At 54.0% G+C, this 13164-nt stretch overlaps 1 protein-coding gene across 1 annotated transcript; it reads right to left on the bottom strand.

Moving 5' to 3' along the window:
• Positions 1–1158: 1158 nt before the first annotated feature.
• On the bottom strand, positions 1159–8936 carry LOC137140961 (uridylate-specific endoribonuclease D-like). The gene is made up of 7 exons (XM_067529717.1): positions 8867–8936; positions 6369–6552; positions 5507–5709; positions 4099–4215; positions 2843–2949; positions 2031–2173; positions 1159–1297 (listed from the first exon to the last, which is right to left on the bottom strand). Exons 1-7 carry the CDS (start codon positions 8934–8936, stop codon positions 1183–1185), a joined length of 939 nt encoding a protein of 312 aa, XP_067385818.1. The 3' UTR covers positions 1159–1182.
• Positions 8937–13164: the final 4228 nt, after the last annotated feature.

A 13164-nucleotide genomic window follows, 5' to 3' on the forward strand; every position in this document is an offset into this window, starting at 1 on the left:
CAGCGGCTCTCCTGGTGGGGGAGAGGGGTTGCAGCGTGTTCACCAGGCAGACACAGCAGCTGGTTGCCGCCTTTGATCGCAGCAAGAGAGTTCTTGGCCTGTTAAGTGTTTCTGGATTCCTGCTCCCTTTAGCACAGGAATTATGAGGAATCCAAGGCCGTCCCTGGGGTGCAGGGTTGTTTAAAGGCCTGGTTCTGCTCCACTGGTGTTTTGCCATTGATTTCAGGAGCAGCAAAAGGCTTTGCTACCCGCCAGGTACTAGATTTGCGCACCTCTTCACTGCCGCTCTTATTAACTGCTGCTGCCTGGCGATCCCCAGCCTCTGCGGGTGATCTAAGATTCTTCGCAGAGAAAGATTCGGCTGCAAATTGCACATCAGACAGCAGGGCAGCTGGGGTTAACGAACCTGCACCTCCATGAAAGCCCAGCAGGGATCAGTGCTGTCACAGGCCCTGGAGTCGAAGGGCCAGGCCCTGCACTCAAGGGAGGAGACGGGGAAGTTAGGACAGCTGCAGGATGGGAAGGAAGCCTGGCTTTTCCAGGGCATCTGTGCCTGCCCGCTGCCTGGCCAGCTCGGAGCCCATGCAGCGCTACACGATGAGCATGGCAGGAGCTCTCCGGCCGTCTGCAGCAGTAATCTAGGGGGATGGTTTCCATGTAAACTCCATCTGGAGACCCCGCTGCCGACACCACGGACAGCGACAACAGGGCAGACCACTAGACTAGCGAGAGCTCAGTGGCTGACTGCTCCGAAGGGTCCAGCTGCCCCCGGCTCCTGGCCGGGGCAGCTCTGAGCACAGCACCAACCACAAGGCAGCAATGCGAATCATGACCACCCTCCGTTCCAAGACCCAAGCAGAAGCGGACAATACACACGCGGCGCATTGATCCCGGATGGCACCTCATGGCTCATTTGTGGGGCCTGCTGGTGGCAGAGGGACAGGAACTAAAACAGCTCTACTCTTGCCTGGGATTATTACCTATTGGCACAGTACAGGCCACGCACGCATCATCCCCCAACACCACGCACCCCCAAACCACAATCCCTGCAAGAAACTCACAGCAGGCTCCACGTGCACAGGTGGGGGGGGTGATGGGAAGCCCCCCGCTTGGGATCCTGGAAACAAAAGGTAAGGGAGAGCGGGTCAGCGAGTGAAAGGTTTATTGGTATGGTGCTGAGGTTCAGGGGGTGTTGGGGTAGGAGGAGGCGAGATAGCGCCGGCCTGCACCGTACACCGAGTTGGTCCAGGAGTAGGTCTGAATCTGAGCCGATTTCCCGCCAAGGCTGAGAGTGCACCTGCAAGGAAACAGACGTGAGGCCGTCTGTCCCCCGGCAGAGGACATCCAGAGCCAGCCACGTTGCCCTGTGAAGTTTCGAACCCTCATGGTCGAGGAGAAAAGCTTGAATGGGACGCGAGTGCACCACACAGGCTCCAAAGCCAGGAGGCAAATACAAAAGTGCCACCCACGTGTGTTATCTTTGAAAAGTCTCGCCGCGTTTAAGCCAACCTTGTGTTGTGTTTTTCTGTGGCCTGACATGATTTTTGAACACTTGGGGTTGGCAAAACGGAGAAGGCTGGAATCCTGATGCGAAACCCCTGCTCTAACCACTAGGCACCACTCCCCTCCAAGACCTGGGGATAGAACCCAGGAGTCCTGACTCCCAGCTCCCTCTGCTCTGACAATCAGACTGCAATGATCACATTTGCCACAAAAGTCTCCGGAGAAGGACCCATTAGCAGCTTCTCAAAGGGTTTTACACACAATGAAAAGTTTTAAAAAAGCATCTTCATTGCTACCAAAAATGACCTGAAAGTCCACCCCTCTGTGCCGGCGCCTCTTTGGGGGCGACATCCCTGCTGGTGCCTGGCCTACATGGGGATCAGATAGCAGTGTGAAAAATCAGGATGGGACTCGGGGGGTAATAGGCACCTATATATCGCAAAGCCCCGAATATCAGGACTGTCCCTGTAAAATTGGGACATCTGCTCACCCCACCGGCCTACCTGGCATTCGTTTCTGATACTCACAGCCTGTCGGGCCTGGTTTTGTAGCACAGCGTGTACACAGCGATGTCAAACTCGGGGCTGGAGCCGATGAAGAAGGAGCCGACGCTCTTCAGATAACCCGTCCAGCGGTACTGGAAGGCCATGATGTCAGGGTAGCCGACCCACTGCAACCAGACATAGGCTTGGCACTGGGACACCAGAGGTAGGTGCCACGGGCAGGAGGTGCTAGGGGCTGTCTCCATTTGGAAATCATCTCAAGAGGTGCACGAGGTAAAGGATGGTACCCGTTTGCTAGCCATGAGCCAGTGCCGGGCAGGGACGCCGGGCAGGGATGCCAGGCAGGGACGCCGGGCAGGGACGCCGGGCACGGACGCCGGGTAGGGACACCAGGCAGGGACGCCGGGTAGGGATGCCAGGCAGGGACGCCGGGCAGCCCGCTTGCCAACCGACGGCTAGACTGCAATGGCTCAGGACTTTGCGAAACGAGGCTTTGTCCTCCCTGCCTGGGCTGGGCCTGCAAAGGGACTGACCAACAAGCCCCCCTCACCCTCCCACCGGGGCTGGACCACATTTCAAAAGAGACTTGAACCCGGATCCCTCGTGAGGCCAGGAGTTAGCAGGGCTAATAGGTGACGGGAAAGGGATTCTCCTCAGGCTAGGCTGGGCTGGTAGGAGGCGCGCTGAGCCAGGCTGGAGCTATCTCCCCCTGGACTGGGTCAGGAGGAGACACGCTGAGCCGGCCTGGGCTGACTGGGAGCCAGCTGGCCCTGGATGGGGTTGATAGGAGCCATGCGGAGCCCCGGCCCAGGGGAAACCCTCCCCCCAGCACTCACAGGCCCGTCGTAGCTGTAACTCAGGTAATTGATCTGCCCGTTCTTCTCCAGCTCGTAGTAATGGACCCAGTTGTGAAAGCCTGAGATCTTTCCGCTCTTGATTTCCCCTGCGGGCGAGAGACAGCAGAACTGCAGTTGCAGCCTGTTTCTGGCCCATTTCCCCACCTGCCCCCAGAGCAGGACGCACTGCCCTTCCCAATGGGGCCCGCAGCTTCTCCCAGCTGCTAATCACTTTCCCCTGAGTTCCTGTGCACCCTGGAGATGATGAGCGTACGCGTTAAGAAATCCTGGGGACCGGTGTAGTGCTCTGGTAGAACTGCCTGACCGCAGGACAGTTTAAGACAATCACGGGCCCGGCTGAATTGTGCGTTCAGCAGGGGCTGTCGTATCAGCCCCATGGTTACAAGCTAACGTGGTTGGGGGTGAATGAACACATTGTTGGTTGGCTGGTTGAGAGTAACAGTGTGCCCTGACCTGAGAAACGCTATCCGGGGTCAAGGCAGGCCTGAAAAGAACCTAGTGTTAAAATTAGAGCCGAGCAGTCGTCGAATTTAAGGCCAGATCATCCAGAGTGACCCGTACATTGCAGGCCACCAACACCCCCTGCACCCTAGTCTGCCCGGACTCATGGACTTATCCCCATGAACCCCCACTCCAGTCACTTATCAGACTGGCAGATCTAGTCTGTTCAATTTCAGCTTTCAAGTCCAAGTGGCTCCTTGGCCAATTCCCAACGATTGACCCCCCCCTACCCCCAACACTTACGTAACTGACATGACTGACATCCCTGTGATTGTTCCCAGCGGCCCTCGGAGGCCGGGCTCTGCCACTGGCCTGGTGGGGAAACTTGGGCAAGTTGCGTCCCTGCCTGTGCCTCAGTTTCCCCATCTGTAAAATGGGGCTCATGAGATCAGCCTCCTTTGGAAAATGCTCGGAGAGCAACGGATGAAAAGGGCTGCACAAGAGCTGGGGTTTGTTATTATTAAACAAATACTTAATTTTCACAGAGGCCATTTCTAGCAATTCAGTCCCTCTGCACAGAAAGCTGTTTGCTCAGGGGCCACACTTTAGGCCCCCATGTTTGACCTTTTTGGCTCTAGTGTTTGGGGTGGGGGGGGGCCTCCAGCAGAAGGGCTCCGCAAGTGGAAGTGCCGGAGCCTCAGGTTTATTCATATTTACGACAGACCCCAGAGCTGCGGCTTTGTGTTGTGCCTTTATCTGAGATTCCCCCGGCCGCCCCGCGAGCAGCGCTGTACCGTGGAAGACGTGTTCGAAGCCGGAGGAGTCCATGGCCGCTCCCTTCGAGCGCGAGTAGAGCCCGAACCACATCTCCTTCAGGTCTGCCTTGAAGTCGCCCTCCGACAAATAGATACCTGGCTCGGGGAGACAGCGGGCCTCAGTGCTGGGGAAGGCAGCTAGCTCCTGGGGACGGAGAGCTGGGGAACTCTTCTATAGCCCAGCCATGAGAAATCCCAGAGCCCCACTGCGGGTCTGAACCCACGAGTCAGGCACTAGCTGGCCACACTCCATGGCACTGCAGCTGCAGTGAGCTCAGCCCAGGGAGGGGCAGCGGGGCATCTCCGGCAACGGGCGTCCAGCACGGGCTTAATGGGGATATTTGTCACCTGATCCCTTATGAACATTGGTGAGGAGCTGAGTCAGCGATCAGATCTTCTCCATCACCTTCCTCGCGATTGCAAACATCAAACCCACGTAGCAAGAAAGCGGGCACTTCTCCCCAGACCGAGGTTTCCTCCCCTCCAACCCCACACCCACTCCTCTCTGAGCGTGCACGCTGCGCCTCTGCTGCAAACGTTAGCCCTTCTCTTTTGTCACTCCCAGCTGGGATACTCCCATCAGGCGCAGGCGCGAGCCACCTCTGCGTCATGCACACGCCCCGCTGGCAAGCAGCGAGTTCCCTGTACGCCTTCATTTTAAGAACAGCCTCGTCTTCGGTTGCCTGAATCTTTCCAGTCCTGCCTCAGAAGGGGAGCACGTGCTGCTAACCTTGCGGGCGCTACGTTCGCCTTGCCGGGACGCGATGTGCTATTTGTGACAACTGTTTGTGGCGAGCAGCTGAGCGGGGAGGGACAATCTGGGAGCCGCCGATGCTGGCTTTCACAGTCCGCTTGGTACGCAGCCCGCGAACAGATGGTGCGTTGGGAAATACACCAAGAAACACATGTTCCTTCTCCCACTGATGCATACAGCGAGCTTTGGAGGCGAGAGCCCGGTGCGGTGAGAACAGGCAGTCCTGCTCGCCAGCGCTGACAGCCAGCAGGCTCCGGGAGCTGTGTTCTGCTTGGGTGGGACAGACGGCAGCCACGCCGAGCTAGAGGGACAGGCACTCTATGGAAAGCCAAAACTCCCACTCAGTGGCCTTGCATTGGGGTGGACGGTCACATCCTCCACACAGAGCAGACTCCAGTGCCAATGGGGTCAGCGAGAGATCTACCAGCTAGGCCAGGGGAAGGCGATTCCTTGCCTGGACTCGTTAGCTCAGCCAGGGGAAGCCCCTCTCCAATGCAGCTGGGAGAGCTACGGGCTCCTGCACTGAGCCAAGGGTGGGGATTAGTTATGGCCCCTCTAGCGCCTGGCATTAGTTGGGAGACACAACCCGTGTCCTCACACAGCTGTGCATCTCCTGCCCAGCTGGCACTTTACCTTTAGAAATAAAGAACTGGCTCAGCTTCTCCATCACTTGGGTCTTGAAAATTTCATCCAGGAAAGCGTTCACCTCCTGGTCCTCCACTCTGGTCACCGCCTCCTCCTTGCCCGTCATGCGCTGGTAGTTATCCAGCAGAGCCAAGAGCCTGGCGAAGGTGGGCTTGGAGAAGAGGGCTCCCTCGTCCACATAACTGAAGAGCCTGGCAGGAGGACGGAGAGAGGGGGGTAGGGATGCTGCGGCTGTTCCCGGAGCCATGGGACTGACAGTTCTGCCTGTCTTAGGTACCTATCTGGCCCGCATCACCATAGTGTCAGAGGGCCTCACAAGCGTCAATGCGTTTATCTTCACAAGCCCTTTGGGGGGAAGGGCAGTGCTGTTATCCCCTGTGGGCAGACAGTGAATGGAGGCAGAGAGACTAAGTGACTTGCCCCAGGTCACACCAGAAGTCTGTGGCGAAGCAAGGAATAGACTCCCAGTCACCCAAGTCCCACGCCAGTACCCTAACCACTAGACCATCCTTCCTCCCTAACTAGAGACTAACTAGCCCCTTTCTGATAGTTATAAATGGGCTCTGCAGAAAGAGGCCCCCTTGTCCAAAGAACCAGAACAAGGCCTAGGTACTTATTACATATCCCTCGGTGCACCCCACACCCTGACACAGACTCTTCTGCTGCATGCGCATGCTACCTCTGCCTCACTCTGTCTGCCCAGAGGGAATTTCTAAGGGGCTGCAGAAGATCCTGCCTGTGCAGGGACTTGGTGTAACCTCAACGCACTCTGCCCCGATCTGTGCATCCCACACGCAGGTTTCACAGCATCTCCTGTCCCGTCCATCCCACTCCACCCCCATGCCCTCACTTCTGCCTGGCGTAGTCTTGGCCTGCCCCAGTCTCATCAGAGGGGATCTTGTGTTGCAGGTCGAGGATGATCTCGTGGCTCGTGGCCTTGTTCACGTCAGCAGAGAACAGCACCTCAGAGATGCTCTTGATCTCACTGTCGGAGACAGAGTAGAAAGACGGGACCTCCCGTTGCTCACCTTCTCCTGAAACGGCAAAGAGAGATGGACCAGAGTTCACTATGGCCTCGCCCCAGTGGCCAGATACTAAGGTGCTGGGCTACAAACATGGACCGAGGAATATGTACAGCACAAGCTCCCAATTCCCCTCTTACCCAGCTCAAAAGGGTAGCTGGCTCACTGAAGGTTTGATGGCTGGTTTATTCAATTCATCCAGCTAATGTGCTATTGGAATAGTCACTAAGCCATCACTGTTATGGAATAGAAGGCACTCTGGGCAGGTGATATAGCCAAAGGGGAGAATCCAGCTTCCCTTTTCCTTGCGCTCCATTCCTAATACCCATTTGTCTATATACCCCTCCGCCCCCCATTTGAATAGGACCTGCTTCGTCTCATATGTATGAGAAGAAAAACCTTCCCTCTGCAGCTCCTATCATCTGGAATGAGCTCCTTTCAAATCACTTTCGCCTTTCCAGAGTTTTCTTAAAATTTCCATCTCACAGCGAGCCAGCTGCTTGATTCCACAGCCTGATGCAGTACAGGACATCACCTGGAATCCCTCTCTGGACAGATCAGTCAACAGGGGGCCTGCTATGCACCGTGCATTGGGAACCAGGACTCCTGGGTTCTTCTCCCAGCTCTACCACTGACACACTAGAAGACCTAGAGCAGAGCATTTTTCTATGTGCCTCAGTGTTCTCCTCTATCAAATGGTGACGTTGATGCTGACCCAATGCTCCAGACCCTCGGTGACAGGGAGGGGAAACGACACTGTTAACGTTAAAGTAATATAGCTGGGAAGCAGGGGTGGTTGCTTCTTTCTCTTTCACACCCTAATGCTGTCCTTGGGGCACGTGCAGGCAGAAGTGCGCTGAACCAGCTCCCCATCTGGGAGACAGCTGGCCCCGACTGCCACATATCACTTGCCCGGCACACAGCAAGACTCGACTGCCTTGAGAATAAATCATGCCAGAGCGAAAATCCCATCAGTGGCTGTGCAGCCAAGAGCACTATCCATGGATTTTTAATGAGCCCTAAATGCACGTATCTCTGGGAGCTTGGTGGAGAATCTGCTCCCGCCTTTAGTTATGGCAGCTAAGTCTTTGCCTTGAAAGTTAGAACTACAGATCTGACCTTCATGAAGGCTCTTTGGATCCCAGCTTTCATTCTTCGCTGCGCATTTGCTCTACGCAAGTACACAAGGAAAACAGGGAAGCACTATTTATGCATTTGCTGGAAACTCCATGGACAACTTCTTGGCACAAACAAGCAAGCAGCTGACCGCAAAACCAGATAGGAAACAACATGGGTGAAATCCTGGCCCCCTGGAAATCAATTCAAAACCTCCTGTTGGCTTCATTGAGGCTAGGATTTCTGAAACACTGATCGGTGGCTATGACTTGATTTCATATGTCTGATGATGTGCACATTACCCCGTGGTTATTTGTGCAAAGTAACCTGCAGGGGGAAGAGCAGCTATTGTAGATGGTGAACGTACAGGTTTATTACAGGCTAATAACATGTTAAGCAGAGTGATTACAAGATAGTTGTGCAGCAAAACAGACAGCGCTATCAGAATACAGCGTGAGTGGGAACAGTCACGTGGAAAGTCTGGTGGTGACGTCCGGCCAAGTATAACGGTGGCTAAATGGCAGCGGAATTCTTTTAAAAATTGGAGGCCGATTCTGGGTGAGGAGTACTTTCAAAATCTGGCCCCAAGTGAGAGCAAAAATGTTGGTGTTTTTGCCCAAATTTGTCACCTTTGTCCCCGATGAAGGCCAACGGCAACTTTTCACGGAACAGATTTTTGGTTATTTATTTTCAGAGTCATGGGTTTTAAACCCAAAAGGAACCGTTATGAGCAGTTTGACCTCTTGCATAACACAATCCCAGGAATTTCACTCAATGATTCCTGCATCCAGCCCATGTCTTGTGGCTGAGTTACAGGATGTATTTTAGAAAGCCACCCAATCTTGATTTAAAGCTGTCAAGGGACGGAGAACGCACCACATCCCTTGGTAAGCTGTTCCACTAGTAGTTCAAGGGTAAACTTCGCCCCTATGCAAGAGGACAGCATGGGGCCTTCTGAACCACTTAAGAAGTAAAAAGCAAGAAATGTTTAGACCTTGCTCTGGCCTTCTGAATGGGGTGAATTTCGCTTTGGCAAAATCAGGGCTTTGGGCATCCATGTTCACTCAAAAATTGCTCATTTGAACCCATAATTTTTGCCAGGCTACTGGACAGGAGGGAAATCTCACCAAGTCACTTTTCTGTTACCGTCACAAAAATCCAAATGGGATACATTTGAGTTTAAAAAGGTATTTTTAAAATCTGCTCTTACCAAGGAAGGAGAGCTGAGTCCCAGACGTTAAACAGGGCAAGAAGCAGAAGAGTGCAAGAATGCCCTTCATCTTGGATGTGCTGCAACCTATCTGACACCTGGGCGAGCACTGAGGGCTTATTATATCAGTTTGCTGTATCACTTAGATAACGCTAGAGAAATATTAAACTGCTCTGAGGTTAGAGTAGAAGCTCAAAGCCCAGGGATAATGAACAGATGCTAGGTTTATGAGCAGAACTAGATAAAGTCAGACACACCTGTTGCTCAGCTAGATAAGCCAGGGATAGCTGGGAAGGTGGCGGATAATATGCGAGAACAGGGAATTCAGGTATTGAGAGTATTCAAGAGTCCAATGCATAAAAGCAGCTGCTGCAGTTCTCAGGATCTGAGGCGTCTCCACTAGGTGTCAGTTCCCCATTGGTTCTATGGAGCGCTGTGGGGTACACAAGGCCCACGTGCAATCAGCATGACACCCCAGGGTGACAACAAGGGGTCTGAAGCCCACAGAATAAGCAATTGAATCAACTGATTGTCTACAGTATTACTGTAGTGGACGAGCATATCGAGTAAGGTCTTTCATGAAAGCCGGCGACACGCTGGTGATTGATATCATCGTGAAATGTATTAACACTGCACAAGGGTCACGGATATTCATTGACATTATCCTTTGAAGTCTATGACGAAACAAAGAGAGAAACAGGTTTGCTCCCAGACAGGAGGGAAGGTAGCGATCTACCTGTCTCCAGTGTAAATGAAGCCTTATGGAATCCAAACGATGGAAGCCCCATTTACATACAAATCAGCGGGTGGGTGGGGGGAGAAGGGGGCATCCCCTGATCATCACAATTGGCCAAACCACACGCATGCAGTGATGGGAACCAAACTCACGGCGGTGGGCTCCAAAATCGTGTCGACCCCCAGCCAGAGTGCTAATGGAGCAGCTTCCCACGTGGTAACTGGGACGCGTGGTAGGACTTTCACCACCACATGGTTGTGTGAAACAGCAACAATCAGGCTTCCTCAGGGAGCAGCTCAGTGGGAATAACGGGCTGGACTCAGGTACTCTGCTCTCATAAAGGAGAACCCTCATTGTGCTAGACAGAGCAGCTTCTAGGGGTTGGAGGCTCCAAGGCTCCCAAATTCAGCGGCTTAGCTTGGCGGGGGATGCGTCAAGCCGTCTCAACCGCCCTTGGGTCGGAGATATTAAAAATAAGATTGCCTCTTGCCGGGAAAACCATCAGTTAATTCTTTTTTTCCTCCTCTTCGTTTCCTGCCACTCCATAGATGAGCTTATCCTGGATTTTATATTAATATGTAAATATAAGCATTATCTCCCAAGTGTTAACCTCAAAAGAAGGGGGCTGGTGGGATACCAGAAGTGTAAGCTGCACTCAGGTTCTAGCGCATGAGGAATCTCAGGCATGGATTGTGGGAGAGATGCCCTTCCTTTGGAATCTGCCCAGCAGCTAACTGCGGCAGCTTTATTTCCAGGATGGATTGGCGTATCAAATACTCGGGGTATCAGACACAAGCGGAATATGTTAATTCCGTTCTCCTTCTGGATTAGCCCTGAAAGCCGTTAATCACCTCCAATTGGCAGGCGGAGGCTGGATAGACACACAGATTTAACATTTCCAGTTGGGGATTTCCTGGGGGGGGGGGAAGCATATTGAGATGCCTAAATGCAGTTTTAGCCAATATCCATGGAGGTGGAGGAGCCCTGTGGCCATTCAGATACAGAATCCAAGCCCTCGTGATTTTCACTTTCACTGTTCCACAACATCTGCACATGTTTTATTGACAGAGAAAAGGATTGTTTGCTTGTTTGAGATCAAGGATGAAGCTGCACATTCACTGGTGCTTCTCTGCGGTAATGGCAGATCGTGGGTGAAGAAAGCATGACTCCAAGAAAAAATACAGCCAGCCCCTGAACATCTGTAACATAGCGCTGACCACGTTCACCTTTAAAATGTCTGTGCCAGGGGTCTCAGCATACCAGGCTCAATCCTGACCTAGCCTCCACCTGCTGCGTCCTGGCGTTACAGATAGTCTGGTTATCCAATAGGTATATTGCCGTTGCTCCCTGAGGCCCCAGTCAGGAGCTGAGCCCTATTGCGCTGGGTGCTCTACAAGCACCACACAGCGACATGGTCCCTGCTCCATCAAGATGGCGCATCGCATGCTGCCACGGGTAGCCTCTGCACACCCCGTCACCACACTAGAGGTAGGGGCAGCTGAAATCACCTCCCACTAGGTGGGACCATTTGCTTGCCAATTTAGATGCAAATGAGCTTAACCCCACATGGTCCCTGCACTTCTTTTATGCCGCCTGGAAGCTGGGGTAAGCCTGGCATACCACCCCTAAAGGCTCTTCGGAGCTACCTTTTTCACATGGCTGATCTCTCTGGTACGGTGCATGCAGGCAAGCTGTGCCAAGAAGCTGTGGATCAACAGGGCACCAAACTGACATTTTTGGTCCCGCTCAGGACAGGAATGCCACAAAATGATACAGGAAGGTTGAATCTGTGTTACTCAGAAGCCAGGAAAGGAAGTGCGTTGCATTCTTAGAGAGTTCTTCATTAATGTAATCACCCCCTAGGCTCACAGTCATCTCTCTTCAGACACCGTGCCAGCCCTAAGAACTGTGTGCATGCCAGGACTGACCCCTCTGTCTTTGGGGTAGTTATCTCTTATTTGAAGGCACTTGATTTCCAATTCATCCAGATCAAGCGGAGTCCACTCATCTGGTAAATTACCCTTCTGTCTGACAGGCGGGCAGCAGCGTACTAGTTTTATCTCCAAGGGCTTGTTTAATATTTAAGTGACCAAATGCTGCCCATGTTAGACTTTCCCACTGAGGTCACAAAGTTATTCAGCCTTTTGCTGGGTGAACACTCTGAAATGTAAGGGTGAGGTGGGCAAGAAAGGGGAAGAAAAAGAGCCTTTATCTCCCCTTTCCTACCCTTCAGGGTCCTAGGCTGGGCCCAAATCTGTCTCTTCAAAGCCTCCTTTTTCTGCTTCTCCAACTCTTGACTCTCTACTCCTCACCTCCCCATATTGCAGGAAATCTTCCTGCCTTGCATGGCAGACTAGGCATGATATTCAATCCAGCGCCACTTGCATACAAGAGGATCCCTGGGGACTCAGGAACAGTTAGAGTTCCTGCACATTTATATTAAGAAACAGCCCCTTTGCTTTGGTGATGTCCTTAAGCTTCCAGCCCCACGGGTAACATACGGTGTTTTGACGCCATGTCTCCTAGCTGATTTGACACAGGAGGTGGGAAGGATGGGGGCAGGGAACAGTTCTGGTAACCCACAGCAAGCAGTCAGCCTTAGGATCCGACTGGGCCCAGTTTCCCGAGGACATATGCTCTGTTTCAATAGGGAGATCCTAGCACGTGGCACTGCGGAACAGAGCTGGTGGTGAGAATTTGCACGTGTTATGGGCGAGCAAGTCTACGCTGGCGACTCCAGTTTAGCAGGGTTCCGGAGAAGTACGGCTACGTGATCCATGCACACAGACAGCGCTCCTCATCGGTCTGCCCGTCTCCTGTTGTTGCTAGAAGGCTGGAGCAGGAACTGACAAATTGCTGTCAGGAGGCTGCTTCGTTCGTTCTCCCGGCTCTTCCCTCAGCAGGACGGTTAGCCAGGGGGAAGCGTCGCTCACACCAACGAAAATTCCCGTCGGAAGCACCATAGGCCACGCTGGCGGGGATGCTCCTCGCACAGGGGGCGGGAGGGCCAGGCCAGGAGGGAGGTCGCAGGCCGCGCTGGGGTGGGACTACAGATCCAATGCTGGGAGTGTCACTGGGGCAGGGGGGACCGGGGCACGGGGGGGGGGCGAGTGGGGGGCTGGGGGAAGTGGGGGGACACAGGGCGGGGAGGGGCTGGGGGGACCGGGGAGGTGTGGGGGGGGGCCAGGGCACGGCGCTGCGGGGCCCTAAGCCCCAGGCCCGGGGGGGGGGGGGGGCAGAGCTGTCCCCTCCATCCGGGTCTTCGCCCTCCCCTGTGAACCACTCTCATCCGGGTATTTTTGGCGGACGCGAGGTTAAAGCTGGTCCTGGAAGGAGCGCGCATGCGCAGCGTCAGACCGGTGTTATTACAAGCCCCGCGGATGAACGCAGGCGCTCTGCTGGATGCGCTAGAGTGAGCGTCCTACTACGCCGGCGCAGTGCGTGGGAGCGAGGCTGGGAGGCCCGGCCGCGCGAGAGTGCTGCGCAGGCGCATCCAAAAAGGAGGCGGGCGAGGGTGAACGCACAGAGGGGCGCGGTGTGTGCGCGCGCGCGCGCAATAAGT

Source organism: Emydura macquarii, unplaced genomic scaffold (assembly GCF_026122565.2).
Source record: "Emydura macquarii macquarii isolate MOO-44397 ecotype Brisbane River unplaced genomic scaffold, CSIRO-AGI_Emac_v2 contig_2994, whole genome shotgun sequence".
NCBI lineage: Eukaryota > Metazoa > Chordata > Testudines > Chelidae > Emydura > Emydura macquarii.